Source organism: Cavia porcellus, unplaced genomic scaffold, assembly GCF_034190915.1.
Source record: "Cavia porcellus strain 051 isolate PalLab524CR breed Dunkin Hartley unplaced genomic scaffold, mCavPor4.1 scaffold_49, whole genome shotgun sequence".
Classification (NCBI taxonomy): domain Eukaryota; kingdom Metazoa; phylum Chordata; class Mammalia; order Rodentia; family Caviidae; genus Cavia; species Cavia porcellus.
The window spans coordinates 4,581,421-4,596,739 of NW_026947532.1; the positions used below are offsets into that span (position 1 = coordinate 4,581,421).

Consider the following 15,319-nt stretch of genomic DNA (forward strand, 5'->3'; position numbering starts at 1 on the left):
AGGCCCACCTTATTTCTGTTTCTCATCACTATGTACTTAATGATCAATGAGCTAATCATAAATGAACTATAAATTCAGTCAAAACTCTAACTCAGTTGCACAGCTTTGCAAATTCCATCTGCACTGTGTTGCTGGGCCAGCTAAAATAAAAGCGCTTCTTTTAAAAAGACATCTTGTGGGGCTGGGGATTTAGCTCAGTGGCATAAGTACCTGCCTTGCAAGCAGGCAGTCGTGAGTTCGATCCCTGGTATCGTCTTGCCCTATTTGTCATCTTGGGGTCTTGCCCTGTTTTTCATCATGGGGCCTTGTTTTTTGAGTGGAGTACAACATTTGGGGACTCTTCGGGATTACATGGGGACTCCTCCCCAAATTTTTTCACCAATCAACCGGCTTGAAACATCTGTAAGTATTTGGATCTTTTGTTCTTTGTAATTTGAGTGCACACCTTTGAAGTCGCAGAGGAGCTTGGCTGGCCCCTTCTGCACCGGAGCGGGACGCCCTCTGGGACAGGGCTTCTAGCCCATTTGGGATTTGGGATTTTTTATCCATTTGGTTTTGTGCTTGGTATATTTTTACGGTGGAGCCATTTGTTCATTTGAATCTGTTACCTCAGTACTAACATTTAGATTTCTTTTTTCTCTTAAACTACTGTTGCAGGTTCCATGCGGCTTATTGGACTTAAGGGTCATAATAAAAATTTATTTCCCTTTAAGTCGCCGAACCATGGACAGAAAATCCTTTGTTTGTGTCTTTAATGTTGATCTTGTCTTTTGTGGCGCCTTGTTTAATGTTTTAGTCCTCAACTGATTATGTACAACCTTGGCATGCCTTTAAAAGTATTTTTCTGGTTAAATGTAAATATATAACAATAAATATATATATGTTTATGGTTTTTAGAATCATATTGGCTTTACCAAATAAAGCCAGGTCATACTGTTATTGAGCCAGTTTAAAAAGTTACAGTCTTTAAAGTGTAACATTTTAAGGTGGTAAAAAGACAAAATGATTTAATATATTTTAGACTACTAAGAAAGTCACTTCAAGGATTTTGTTAAAAGTTTTAATGTTGTCTAAAAAGCTAGAGAAAAGGTAATTGACTGGTAATAAACAGAAACAGAAAAACAGAAAAACAAATGTGTTCAGAATTCGACAGTACTGGGTCAGTAAACATTTACTGCAAAATGTTTCCATTAAAATGAGATTATATTCTAAAAAGGGGAGGACAAACTGGAGCCCTTTGTCATCCCAAGTTTATATAATGGTAAAAAGTCAGTGTTGACCATATATAAAATATATTTACCTATGAAAATAAAAATTAAAAAGGACTGTAATTCTCAGTCCCATCCAGATTAGGAGCCATCAGCTTCAGAATTGCTGGACTCCTCTTCCTCACCCCCCTTTTTCTAAGGACACTCAGGGCCTTATTTCTCTTTTGAAATTTGTCTTCTCCATTCATTACCCCACTTGTGATGACTGCCAGCAGATTTTGCAGGTTTTGTTTACAGTAAAAGAGAAAAAAAAATTCATGTTTCAGGATAAAAAGCAGTGTGCATTCCAAATAAAAGCCTGTCCTCTGATCCCGAATGCCAGAACCGTGTTTTCCCTTTGACCCCGATCGGACAACCAGAGGTAAGAAGGCTCTCGTTCAGTATCGCCAGTTGTTCTCAGAAGCCTTTAAGGGCTGCCAGAAAACCCACCAATTTGTCCAAGGTAGCAGAGGTGAGACAATTGGATGATGAGTCTCCCTCGGGGTTTCTGGAGAGATTGCTAGAGGCCTATTACATTTGCACACCTGTAGATCTGGTAGCACCTAAAAAAGGCAAGGGCCATTAATAATACCTTTGTAACTGTTGGCCCCTGATATTAAGCAAAAATTGCAAAGGCCTGAGAGATTTAAAAAAATGCCCCTCAGTTAGTTATTAGAGTTTGATTAAAACTGACTCTTTCCTCCCAGCTGGTGCAAGCCATTCAACAGATTCCAGTTCCTGTGACTAAAAAGCAAATATAAAAATTTCTAAGAGCCATAGGATATTGCCTGCTTTAGATTACAGACTCATGAGACCAGGCTTTTCAGCAATTAAAATCAGCCTTAACAGAAGCTCCAGTTCTGACTCTGATAAAAAACAAGGGATAGCAAAAGGAGTACTGACCCAGAGTTTAGGACCACGGCAAAGGCCTATTGCCTATCTTTCCAAGAGACTTGATAATGTGGCAGCCCGATGGCTGCCTTGCCTGCAGATGATTGCCTCGGTGGCCCTCCTGGTAAAGATGGCCCAAAAGGCGACATTTGGACAAAAACTTTTAATTATCTCCTCTCATTCACTGGAGACTCTCATCAAGGCTTCACCGGACGGATGGCTGCCTAACTCCCAAGTCATGCACTATCAGGCATTACTTCTGGATCTGACTACCATCAGTTTCAAGGGGACAGTGTCTTTAAACCCAGATACTCAGCTGCCTGATGATGACCTCTCCTTGCCCCTCTGATCATTTCATGGGGCTTCAACCAGACTTGACAGATGAGCCACTGTCTGGAGTTCCATCCTATTTCTCTGATGGAAGCAGTCACATCTATCAAGGTAAGCAGGTCGTGAGAGCCGCTGTCACAGACTCTCAGATTCTATGGGAACAAACCTTGGAGCCAAAAACATCGGCCCAGTGGGCTGAACTCATTGCCCTCACTGAGGCCCTCAAGTTGTCAGACTGATAGCAGATATGCATTTGCTACTGCCCATGTTCATGGGGCCATTTATCAGGAATGAGGTCACTGACTTAAGGGGGCCAAAAGATAAAAATGCTCCCCAAGTTTTGGATTTGTTAGCTGCCATTTGGATGCCAAGGAATATGGCTATTAAATAATCTAACAGACGCAGCTACCCAAAAAGCAGCCACAAAATCAGTGGGGATTGAGACAATCCCGGCATTGCTACTGATTCCACCCACTCTGTCAGAGCCCTTTTACACTCAAGAAGACTTACATTTGGCAGCTCAACTCCAAGCAAAGTCTGATATCCCGGGGGCTGGTACCAACTGCCTGATAATTGAGTCCTCCTCTGTGAGGCCTTGAGATAAAAACTCATCCAACAAGCTCATCAGTCCACTCACGTGGGAGGATCAAATCTCGCTGCTCTTTTTGCGATCATTTCTTTATCCCTCAGTTATTGAAGCTTACTCAGTCTGTGAGCCTTAGAGGCCCTCAGTGCCAGTTGGTAAACCCTAAACAACCACAACAAATGGAAACCACTTGGTATCGTGGGACTATGCCTGAAAAACATTGAGAAATAGAGTTCACAAAAATAAAAAACCTGGACTTTAAGGGAATGAGTACTGGTAGATAGCTTTTCCTACTAAGTCTTGAGTCAGCCCTGATAGCAGTTTCCCCAATTTGGCCTCCCTTTATCCATGGGGTCTGACAATGGCCCGGCTTTTATAGCCTAGATAACTCAAAAACTAACCCAAGCTTTACAGATTGATTGAAAACTCCATTGTGCTTACCGGCCTTAAAGTTCAGGACAAGTAAAAAAGATAAACCAGACTTTAAAAATGGTAATAATGGGGCTGGGGATTTAGCTCAGCGGCAAAAGCGCCTGCCTTGCAGGCAGTCGTGAGTTCGATCCCCGGTACCGGTAAAAACGAAAAAGACCAAAAAAAAAAAAAAAAAAAAAAAGATAAAAATGGTAATAACTAAGATGACATTAAAAACTGGCGAGAACTGGGTGAGTCTCCCTTTTGCCCTCTTACGTGTGCAATGTACCCCCTATGTTAAGGTTGTTTCCCCTTTAAAGTTCTATGTGGGAGACCTCCTCCTCTTATTCCTAAGATTTCTAAAAAAAACAAATATTAGCTGATCTGGCTAATCAAGATCTTGTTAAGTTCCTCCAGGCCCTTCAGCTAGCTCTGACTTCCATCCACCAGTTATTCCGAGAACAACAACTTCTGCCTGCAGCCCATCCTGAGGATGAACGTCCTACAGTGAAACCTAGGACACTACTCATCAAGAGACATCACCGTGAGTCTCTCAAACCATGGTGAGAAGACCCTTACACTGTGGTCCTCAGCACTATGACTGCCGTCAAAGTCATGAAAAAGTCTGCCTCGATTCATCATTGCCACTTCAAGCCAGTTCTGGCCTCTGACAGCGATCAACCTACAGATAAGTGGACTGTTGTTCCCTCCAAGGATTCTTTAAAGCTTAAGATTGCCAAGTGTATCTGATAATCTTGTTCTTAAGTGGAGACCCCACTTAAGACCACTGCTTGAATTCCTTGTGGAGACCCCAAGGAGATACCTTGTAACCCACTGTTTAAAACTTAAAATTACTATTTCACTGGTAAATTATTGGTAGCCAGTGTTACTGTCTATGAGATAATTAAGATAGATTTATGTTCCCTATTAGATAACATCCCAGCAAAAATTAGACAAAAAATGTTGTTGGGTTTGCATGTCATGCTGCCTGATTGGTTGCTAATAGAGACTTGCAGGGACCTATGTAGTCAAAAGAAATTACAGTCCACTGGCTGATATCTTTGCCCCCCAAAACCAACAGCCAGCCTCTCATCATAGGTGTTCACAGTCCATAGAGACGAAATATTTTTGTAGACATTGGGGTTGTAAATTTGTATCTCCTTGACAGAAAAATAAAGGGAGTCATTACCTTTTTCCTCACTCTGGAGACCCAATCTTCTGTTCTCCTCCACTAGACTTCCTGCTCCTGAGACCTTTTTGCCCTCTGCGATTTCTGTGACATCTCTAGCCCCTTCTTGCCTCTGGACATTGCTTATGGCAAATCAACTTTTAAATTCCTGTAGAGACGACACCTTTTGTTGGTGAGATGCTAAGCCCCTGCTCACACTGGACAATGTACAGGGTGCTCCAGGAACCTGTGTTTACTCTGCCTCCTACTCCTTGCACACTTCCCCTTATGCTGCACTCTGTAATCCTACCTCTTCAGCTTTGATTTATACTTTTTCCTATCCTGCTAATCAACACCTTGTTGTTCCCAATGGAGCCTGGTTTGCCTGTACTTCTAATATAACTCCTTGTTCCATGCATCACTTGTTCACCCAGTGCCCTGAGCTTTACATATTAGTCCATATCTTTCCCCAAGTGTATTGGTACTCTAGAGATAATGGTAAGAGTCACTTGTTCCCTAGCTTTGACTTAAAGAGTCCAATAAGAACAACAAAAAAATCCTGTATTATTACCTGTATTACTAAAAATTGAGATAACAAGGTCAATAGATTTAAGAGTGTCCAGCCTAATAGTCAAAAGACCAAAATTATAGACACTTACATGCACTCATTGACCAAGATTTAGCAGCCCTTAGTTACTCTGTCTCCAAATTAGACGATTCTTTAAGTTCACTGACTGAGATGGTTTTACAAAACCGGTGGTTTCTAGATCTCCTGTTCCTAAAGGAAGGAGGTCTTTGTCTAGCATTAGGAGAAAATTGTTGTTTGTATGCCAATCATTCTGGGGTTATCAGACAAAGTATGGCCAGCCTTAAAAGGCGGCTACAGGAATGAGAACAAGCCAGACAAGCTAAACAGAATTGGTTTAAATGATGGTTTTCTCTATCTCCCTGGTTGACAACATTAATCATAGCAGCCTCCAGACCTCTGTTAATCTTACTTACTTGTTTAACAATTGGACCTTGCATTATAAACAGATTAGTAAATTATGTCAAAGACCAGGTTAAAGCAATAAAACTCATGGTTTTAAGGATACAAGTTTATGAACAAATACCACTGCTTGAAAATTCCATGAGCCAATGATTTGGATCACTGACAAAAATCAGTGGGGAATGTTGTACTAAGATGCTAAAAATTAAAATAATTGATTAAAAGATAATTAACAAAAATAGTTACTTAAAAAGATAGTTACTAGTAATATTGTCATTCTGTACTGAGCTCATTACCCCAGTAACCAAGCACCAACCACATAGTCATAAATTAATTGACCGCGTCACTCTGCTGTTCTGTAATGCGTCATCCCCCCCACCTTAGTGACCTGTGTGCTATGTCAACTTTTGTTCCCCTTGTAAGAGACAAATGATGCTGTGTCAACCATTGTTCCCTTCATGAGAGACAAATGTTCCTGGAATTGGCAGACCAAGGGCTATAAATTGGCTAACCACCCACTGTGAAATGCCTCTGACCTCAAGCAAAGGGGAACAAAGGCCCACCTTACTTCTGTTTCTCATCACTATGTACTTAATGATCAATGAGCTAATCATAAATGAACTATAAAAATCAGTCAAAACTCTAACTCAGTTGCACAGCTTTGCAAATTCCATCTGCACTGTGTCGCTGGGCCAGCTAAAATAAAAGCGCTTCTTTTAAAAAGACATCTTGCCCCGTTTGTCATCTTGGGGTCTTGCCCCGTTTTTCGTCATGGGGCCTTGTTTTTTGAGTGGAGTACAACACCCACTATGAAGTGACCAGGCCTAGGAGCCAAGTTAGTAAGGTAATGGAGATGAGACCAAGATATGAAAACCAATTGTGTTTCTGTGTATGAACAAGGAGAAATCAAACTAGGAAAACTATTAGATCCAGAGCAGCATCTGTTCCAGACTTGGTGGCACACAGCTGTGATCCCAATATTCAGGAGGGTGAGGCAGAAGGATCTCTGCAAGTTTGAGGCCTCAGCTAGGGAGTTCAAGGCCAGTTTGAAATATAAAGATAGGTCCTATATCTAAAAAAGGAACTAAACATAATAGAATACTTAGTAATCAATTTAACAAAGAAGTTTAAGACCGTATATCCAAAACTACAAAATATCACTGAGAGAAATGAATGCCCTGCATAAATGATCCTGGAACAACTGGACATCCGTAAAGGAAAAGAAAGAAAGAAAGAAAAAAAGAGCAAAGCATGGCAACATCCTCCTGCCTAACATGTGTGAGGCTTGGGTTCCACCCCCAGCACTGTCCTAAGGAAAGCAGTAAAGAGATGGGCAGCTGCAGGGCTATCACAGTGACCCCTTTAAAGTGTCCAGGGCCGCAGTGCCGTGTGCCACGCTGTTGTGCAACCCATAACTCTGGGAAGCTGAGGCAGGAGGCTGGTTACCTTAAACCCAGTCTGGCAATTTAAGGACCTTGTGAGACCCACTTGCAAAATAAAAATTTAACGATGTCTGGGAATGTAGCCTAGTGTAAAAGCCCAGGTTCGACCCCCAGTACCAGAAGAAATCAAAAAAGAATTTAGACACATACCTCACAGAAACATGAACTCAAAACAGACCTAAATGATACAAAAACCGCAACTCTGGACATCCTAGAAGAAAACTGTCACCTTAGGTGAGGCAAAGATGTATTTTATTTTTCATTATTTATTTATTTGTCTTTTTGAGACAGGGTCTTGCTCTTCAGTTCAGGCTGGCTTTGAGCTCATTTTGTAGCCCAGGTTGGTTTCAAACTAGTAAGGATCCTCCTGCCTCAGCCTCCCAATTGCTAGGATTACAGGTCTGTGCCAATATGCCCAGCTAAAGATGTGTTTTAGACATCACCCTTCCTATCTGATCCAAACAGTACAGAAATAATACATCTAGATTGCGTTAAATTTCACACCTTCTGCTCTTCCATGTCACCATTAAGACAAAGACAAGCTACAGACCAAGATGTCTGTAAATCGTGTATTTGATCTGAAATGCTCCACAAATGTGTGTGTCACCCCTGCCTAGAGGCCATACTAATCCTCTCCTATTGGTCCAGTTTTAGTGAATCTGCTGTAGCCAGCACTAAACGTTGTGTCTCATGAAGGACTTGTCACCAGCCTCTGAAGCAGCCCTGTGACTCACTAAGACAAAGACTCAGTGGGAGCCAGATGAGAATGGGCTCCACCAGAGAAGCTACCCAGGCGGTCCAGGAGCAGATGGGAAAGCCGTAGCTCGGGGAACCAGGGGAACAAGGTAGGCGGGGTCAGCCTCTCCTACGAAGGTGGGGAGAATTAAAAGATGGGCATGGGCCAAACGGCACACAAGGCTGGAAGGAAAGCCAGAAGGCACAGAAAGGAAGGAGCCAGGGCTGAAGACTCCGCAGGACTGGCTTCTGTGAACCCTGCAGATCTTTTACGCAAGTGCAGGGGACGCAGAAAGAGCGAAGGTTAGAGCCTCACAACCACTGCACACTGCAGAGGGGCACTAACCAAAACACTGAAAAGGAAGACACACTTAGGACAGTGGAAGCCTCGGAGACAGATCGCTGAGACAGAGGCCCGGCTGCCTGGGCTCGGGCTGGGAGCGGGGAGGGATGGCAAAGGGGAAAGGGAATGTTTTTGGAGGGAGAGAAATCTCCTGAAAAGGGGCTGTGATCATGTCTCTATTACTCTATAAACTGACCACCAATGGATCCACTGTGTATTTTTGTGTATAGAGAGGGGCTTTAGATGGAGTCTTGATACATGGTTCAGGCTGGCTTTGAACTCACTAGGTAGCTCAGACTGGCCTCATGGAGACTTGTGGGGATCCTCCTGCCTCAGCCTCCTGAGGGCTGAGATTACAGGTGTGTACCACCACGCTCAGCTGTATACTCACACTCTAAATTTTTCTCACTTAAAAACTGCAGTAGTGCGAGGTGTGGAGCCAGTGGCAGACACTGTTGAACTTTTTGCAACCAGGTCTCACAGGGTCCTTAAATTGCTAGGCTGGGTTTAAAGGAACCATCCTCCTGCCTAACATGTGTGAGGCTTGGGTTCCACCCCCAGCACTGTCCTGAGGAAAGCAGTAAAGAGATGGGCAGCTGCAGGGCTATCACAGTGACCCCTTTAAAGTGTCCAGTGCCGCAGTGCCGTGTGCCACGCTGTTGTGCAACCCAACACAACTCCTGCAGCAAAACCCAAGGCTGTACCCATTCAAACACCACCTCCTCCAGACACTGACAACCTCCTCCCCTCTGCCTCCATCAATCTGACTGCTCTGCAGACCCCATATAAGGGAACCTGGTTACTTCACCAGCACGGTGTCCTCAAGGCTCATCCATGTCGTATGGTAGCATGTGCCACCCTTTGGGGCTGTATAATATTCTACCACAAATGGGTACATTTTATGTTCTATAAATTATACTTCAATAGAGCTGTGTATTTTTAAAAAATAAAACCAGGCAAAACCTTGGAACCGTTACTGGGGTGGAGGCAGTGTTTGGACGGGCTTGCTGGGGGTCCTGGGAGGACCCCTATTATGAAAGCCCATGGCATCAGACACTTGGCACACACGCCCTTCTCTGTGTGCCCATTTGTCTCAGCACACTGTTCTCTAAAAATCCTCCCAGAGACTTTCTCTCGGGTTATTCCGGAGCTCACAGAGCACTTAGCGTCACTGCGAGGACCTCAGTGGCAGCTTTGAGCTATGAACAATGACCCAGTGCTTAAGCACTGCATCCTAGGACTTCAGTTGTGGGTTACAAGCAAACATTTGTTACACAGCCCCTGAGCACGCCCTCTTCATCCCCTGCTTCTGGAGACAAGTGTCCATGCCCAGGGCCAGGGCAAGACTCACTCTGAAGGACGAGGGTCACCACTTTCTTCACGGCGCCCACCTCGTTCTCCGCCAGGCACTGGTACTGGCCCGCGTCAGCCATCTGCAGGGAGACCAGGACCCAGGGTGGGGCAGTGGCCGTCAGAACCCATGTGCCACCCCCCACAGGGACCCCAAAGCCACTTATCAACAGTCACACAGGGAGCCAGCGCGCTCACACCCAGAAAAGGAGCCCTGGCTGGAGGCCCCAAGAGGAGCCGCCTGCCGGTGGGGTTACACAACAGTCTGCCTCTTCCAAACGGGCTGGGCTGAGCCATTCGGCTCCAAGTCCCTAACCCAGGCTTCTCGGGAGAAAAGCGAGGCTTTGTGGGTGAAGTTCCCTGGGAAGCCCCGAATGGGACGACACATTCCAGCCCTACAGGACTCCCCGGGACATGGACTGCACCGGCCAGCACCGTGCACCTTCTAGGGCTCCCGAGTCAGCAGGACTCCGCTAGTGTAAGTGGCCAGGGCACCGGGTGTGTTGGACATTCATGGCCATCGGTCTGTCCAGACACAGAAGTGCCTGCCTCACCCGGAAAGGCAGCAGGCAGCCTGAGGCCATGCCCAAGCCCCAGTGAATCCAGGAGGTTGCACCATGGGCAGCCACACAGACTCTGAGGCCAGACCAACCTGAGACAGTCTCAGACCTACTGGTTCATGGTAGGGACCATTACTGCCATGCAATATGTCTCTGGAGCCTCAGTTTCCCCATCTCAACAGTGAGGATGAGATCCATGAGGGTTTCTTTCAGAACTAAAGACTGAGCCCAGGACCTGCATATGGAATGACAGTCTCCCCCATGAAACAGGATCTCACTAAATTGCTAAGTGGCCCAGGCTGGACTTGGATGCAGATCCTTCTGCCTCGGCCTCCCCGGGCGCTGGGATCACAGGCCTGTGCCACCACCCGGGCTCCACGAGCACCGCTGCAGGTGTTAAGCAGATTGACGCTTGTGAAGTGTGAGGTGGGGACTGGCCGCGGTGGCTATGGTGGTGGTGGCTGCTCTCCCAGCCCCACTGACACCTGTACCCAGGACAGCTGCATGGTGAGCTCAGGGCCTGAGACACCCTCAGACATGAAAGCTCAGAGACATGTGGCCAGTCCTCACAGGAGAAAGGGGGCTGAGCCAGGGCTCTCCACTCCCCTCCCCGAGGTTTCCAGACCCGGGGAAGGCATGTGCCTCCCCTCTCCCATGGGGCATTGTGAATTCTGCATCTGTCCAGCGGGGAAGCATCACTGACCCCTGTCCAGGGCATTGCTACTAAGGATGCTCTGGGATGCAGAGCCACTCTCGGACACCTGGCACAGGTCAGCTACCTGATCCCTGCTATTTCATAGGAGGTGGGAAAGTCATGACCCCCACGAAGGGGTTGGGGTGACTGACACTCAGAAAACCTAAGTTACTGGCAGGAGGTCAGCTTGGTCATGGTGGGAGTGTGTTAGGGGAACAGGGAAGGAAATGTTTTGTAGGCTGTAATGGGCGGTGACAAACTAAAAAGTCCCCTCCCCAGCCATCAGAAGCAGCACAGCACTGTCCTGGGGCACCCCTTGCCTTGGTCCTGTGGATGGTCAGCGAGCCATTCTGTATCTGCAGGCGGCTGTCCCACAGTGGAAGACCGTCTTTGGTCCAGTGGATGTTGGGAGCTGGGTCACCACGGACCAGGCAGTCTAGCTGGATGCTGCCCCCCACAGGCTCCACCAGCCGGGAGAAGGGTTCTCCTTGTAGGACAGGGGCCTCTGCATAGGGTAACATCAAAGGAGGGGTCAGCAGGGAAGAGTTTCTGGAGGTTCGACTCCCACACCCATCGCCAAAGTCCTGCCAAGCCTCTGCCTTCAGGGACTGTGTGTGATCAATGCACTGGGAACACGAATTCCAGGGCCTGGGCCTTGTCACAAAGAACCACAGTGGCTGCTTGGAACTAGGCTGAGCAGCATCTGAGACTGGAGGGGAATCATGCTGCAATTGATTAGTGATGTCTGAAATGAGCACAGGCAGGAACACAGGGATACGTGTGTCTTTAGTACTTGCTCTCACAGATCAAGTACACTAGCTGCAGATGCCTGCCAGGTACTTTGGGAAGCAGGAAGTATAGGAAAACAAGAGCACAAGAACCCTCTGTCATAGGCAGAAGTGCAGTGGGGTTCCAAAACACCTCTGGGTGTTCAGGGCTGCGCTCTACTCTTCCTGAGTCTACCAGGAGCCAGGCTGGAAGGGATGGGCAGGGGGCCAGCAGGCCTCAGGGGTCTTCCTCCCTCTTTGGCACCGCACTGTCCACTGCAGGGAGCGGCCTCAGGAGCCTAGGCTCTTGGAAAGCAAGCACCAGGGCTGCCTGGCTGTCTCGGGATGGAAGGCATCCAGGGTCCTGTCCTACCCTTCACGTGCACGAAGCTGACCGCCTGCACGCGGCCCACTCTGTTCTCAGCCCAGCACACATAGGTCCCGCTGTCCTTCCTGGTCACTGCTGCCCGCTGCAGGGTGCTGCCCCCATCCTGCTCGGACACACCTTCTGTGGAGGAGAAAGCAAGGTCCCAGGATGCTGACCAACATCAAGGGCCTAGACCTCGTGTCCTGAGCTAACTGGACCCGGGCACTCGGAAAGGGTGAAAAACAAAAGCGAACACCCCTTCTCGCTAGGGGGCAGGATGATCAAGTCAGATCCACTAAGGGGGGATCCCAGGCCATGAGGCTTGGGCTGCAGAAGCGTTTGGTCATCAGTCAAGGGGCTGCTGCAGGACATACGATGGGCACCACAGCTCTGGGCCAGGACATGCCCTCTTCTGGCCTGAGTCTTCCTCTCTTGTGGCCTTTTACCAGAGCACGTGGGGCCCATGGACAGCCTTTTCCTCCCCCACAGCCTCCACCTGCCACCCCCTGCAGCCCAGACCTGTGACTGGTAGATCGTTGACGGTCCAGCTGAGGCTTGGGGTTGGGCTGCCTCGGGCCACACAGCGCAGCCACAGCCTGTCCCCAAGGCGCAGGCTGCGGTCCCCAGGCAGCGTGGTGAAGATGGGCAGTGCCAGGATGGTGAGATGCACACGCCGCCGGGCCCGGCCCACCACATTCTCCGCAGTACAGGTGTAGGTGCCTGCGTCCTGGCCCTGCGAGAGAGGGGGTGTTGGCCTGAGAACTGACCCCACCACCCTGGAGACCCTGACAAGTAGGTTCCCATGGAGCATGCAGCCCTAACCAAAACACTTGCTAGAGTCACACAGCTGGTGGCAGGCCAGCTTCTCCACTGCACCCAGCGCTTCTCTGCTGTGGGAAGGAGCGCTGCTTCTCATCATCCGGGCCCTGACCACATCACACTAACCACAGGGATCTCAGGACGGAATGGCCTAAACAACGCTGGCCATGCCCACCACCATGGCCGTACCCATATCCAGGACTCTGCACAAATCACATTCTACCCAAATTCTGGCCTCGCCCACATGTAAGCCACACCCACGTCCTAGCCACGCCCACCACCATGGCCACACCCATACTCATGACCTAGCCAAAGCCAAGATCCTATCCACAGCCCCACCCACAGATGCAGCCCCACCCACAGCCCTGGCACCACACCGCCCAGCCCCAGGGCCCAGCACCATTAAGGTTTGCTTAAGAACAACCAGTTGGTGCGCTCTGGGGACGCAATGTGGTCACCATGCACCCTCCCAGTGGCCGCCTCACCTCAGAGTTCTTCACCAGCAGCTCTCCTGAGGGCTGGAGGCTGTACTTGCCCTGGGCTCCGGACACGCTCACTGGCTGGCCGTCCTTCTCCCAGTGGATGTCAGGCTCGGGGCTGCCCCTGGCTACACAGGGCAGGAGGGCGTGGGAGCCTTCTGTGGCAGACAGGTCAGGGAGGCTGCTCTCGATCACAGGGGGCACTGCGGGGATTGTGGGGCAGAGTGACAGTCACCGGCTGGCATACTCAGTGTCGGGATATTGCTACCAGTGAGTCCAAATGCCAGAGGGACGGTCCAGCTAGAGTCCCTGGCTGGAGGGAGGGAGACCAGAGGGAGGGTCCCCAGAGGCAGTGGGCTTTGTGCCTGAAGCCGGTCCCAGTGCAAGAGAGGAACGTTCCCCTAGTTCCTCATGGAGCCACATGGGCAGCGCTGGGGTAGGGCGGGTGCCTGACGTACCCTGCTGGGCAGAGCATCCTAGGCTTCGGTCCTTGGATCCAGCTCAGGCCCCTCCCGGAACCCACCTTGCACCACCAGCCGCGTCCTCCCCATGGCGCTGCCCGCGCTGTTCTGGGCCATGCAGAAGTAGTTCCCGGCATCCTCAGGGTGGGCGCGGGTGAGCCGCAGCTGTCCGCTGGGGAGGACCTGGCTCCGCCCTCCTGGGTGTGATGGGCGAAAATCAGTGGCTGTTGGGGAGCGGGGCCCCCAAGAAGGGCACCACATGACTCATAGGGATTGTGGAATGATGGAATGACCAAGTGACCAGCAAGCCTGGCGGCAGCCAAGCCCAAACACCCTCTCAACCCTCAGATGGGATCTCAGGCTGCGGTGACAGGGGTGAGGACTGAGTCCCTGGGCCAGGTGGGCCTCTCAAAGGCCTGCAGGGGCTTCTGGGGCAGGCAGGAAAGCCAGGGAGGGCTCCTGGGAAGATGGGTTCCCGGACCCCCTGCAGGCTACTGTGTCTTACCTGAAGGGATGCTGAACCCCTCTTTCTGCCAAGTGACGGTGGGCCGGGGGATGCCTGAGGCCTCACAGGGCAGCAGTACCTCCTCTTCCGCTACCACCTGGACCACGCTTGGCAGTGGCTTCACCACAGGGGAGGCTGCGAGAGCACAGGGAACAGAGGTCCCTGGGACACCTCTGAGCCGGGTCTCCTCTCCCAAGGGCCTCGTGGGGAGTGGGATTTGATGGGACCTGGCCAGAGCCTTACCCTGCACGGTGAGGACCACGTGCTTGTGGGCCACTCCGGCGACATTGCGGGCTGTGCAGGTGTAGCGACCAGCATGGATGGGGAGGACCTGCCCGATCTCCAGGGCACCTGTAGGTGACAACAGGGTCGGAGACAGGGTCCCCAGAGGCAGAGCTGGCCAGGCTCCCACATAACCCCATCCATTGTCCCTGGCGCAGGCCGCTTCCCCCACTACATCTTTGTAAACAGCAGGGGGGACAGAGGCTGCTCCTGCTGCCTATGTGAGTGTAACCATGCCCCAGTCTACCCATGTGTGTGAGGCATGGCTGAAAAACCTGGGGCAGGTTTAAATTTGGGAAAATGTATTTCAGCAAAAGACGCGTTTCCGCGAATCTACTTCCCCCAACAAATCCTCCCCTTGCTTTGACCCCTCGATCCCTTGGTCCTGGCCGCTTCCTGCTGCAGCTCCAGAGAGCTCTTTCCTGAGGTCTTCAGTTCCGCTGCTGTGGCTGCCTCTGTGTCCTGAATGGACTCAGAACCTTTCCTTTCCCTGCTCATTTTGACTTTGAGAAGCCAGAAATCGCACAGCGCCAGATCTGGTGAGTGAGGTGGAGGAGGACACCTCATCCTGTCTTTCCGAGCTGACATCCCGCTGGGTGGCACTCGTGGCACTCAGCAGGACCCTTCACCAAATTCCTGATAGCAACACACACAGACGCTCAGGAAGGGGCACTTCCAGGACTGCTTCAGAAAGTGGCAAAAATGGTGGGAAAAGTGTGTTTGAGGTGAGAGGGAAGAGTCTGAGGGGCTTTCTGGTAGTGCATCGTTTACTGTGACACATATTTTAAATTTAAACACACACTTTTTTTTTTTTTTTTTTGCTTTGTGAGACAGGGTCTCACTCTGCAGTGCAGGCTGGCCTTGAGCTCAGGCTGGTCTTGAACTCCCAACGAT

At 49.6% G+C, this 15,319-nt stretch overlaps 1 protein-coding gene across 5 annotated transcripts in view; it reads right to left on the minus strand.

Moving 5' to 3' along the window:
* Hmcn2 (hemicentin 2) overlaps positions 1 to 15,319 on the minus strand; it is a 112,513-nt gene that overhangs the window by 13,815 nt on the left and 83,379 nt on the right. For all 5 annotated transcript variants that reach the window (XM_063244170.1, XM_063244169.1, XM_063244171.1 and 2 more), the window contains 8 exons: positions 14,387 to 14,494; positions 14,144 to 14,278; positions 13,701 to 13,835; positions 13,184 to 13,380; positions 12,399 to 12,612; positions 11,886 to 12,020; positions 11,066 to 11,250; positions 9,493 to 9,574 (listed from right to left, as the gene is read on the minus strand). In XM_063244170.1, the coding sequence (XP_063100240.1) occupies positions 9,493 to 9,574; positions 11,066 to 11,250; positions 11,886 to 12,020; positions 12,399 to 12,612; positions 13,184 to 13,380; positions 13,701 to 13,835; positions 14,144 to 14,278; positions 14,387 to 14,494 (1,191 nt within the window). The remainder of the gene's footprint in view (positions 1 to 9,492; positions 9,575 to 11,065; positions 11,251 to 11,885; positions 12,021 to 12,398; positions 12,613 to 13,183; positions 13,381 to 13,700; positions 13,836 to 14,143; positions 14,279 to 14,386; positions 14,495 to 15,319) is intronic.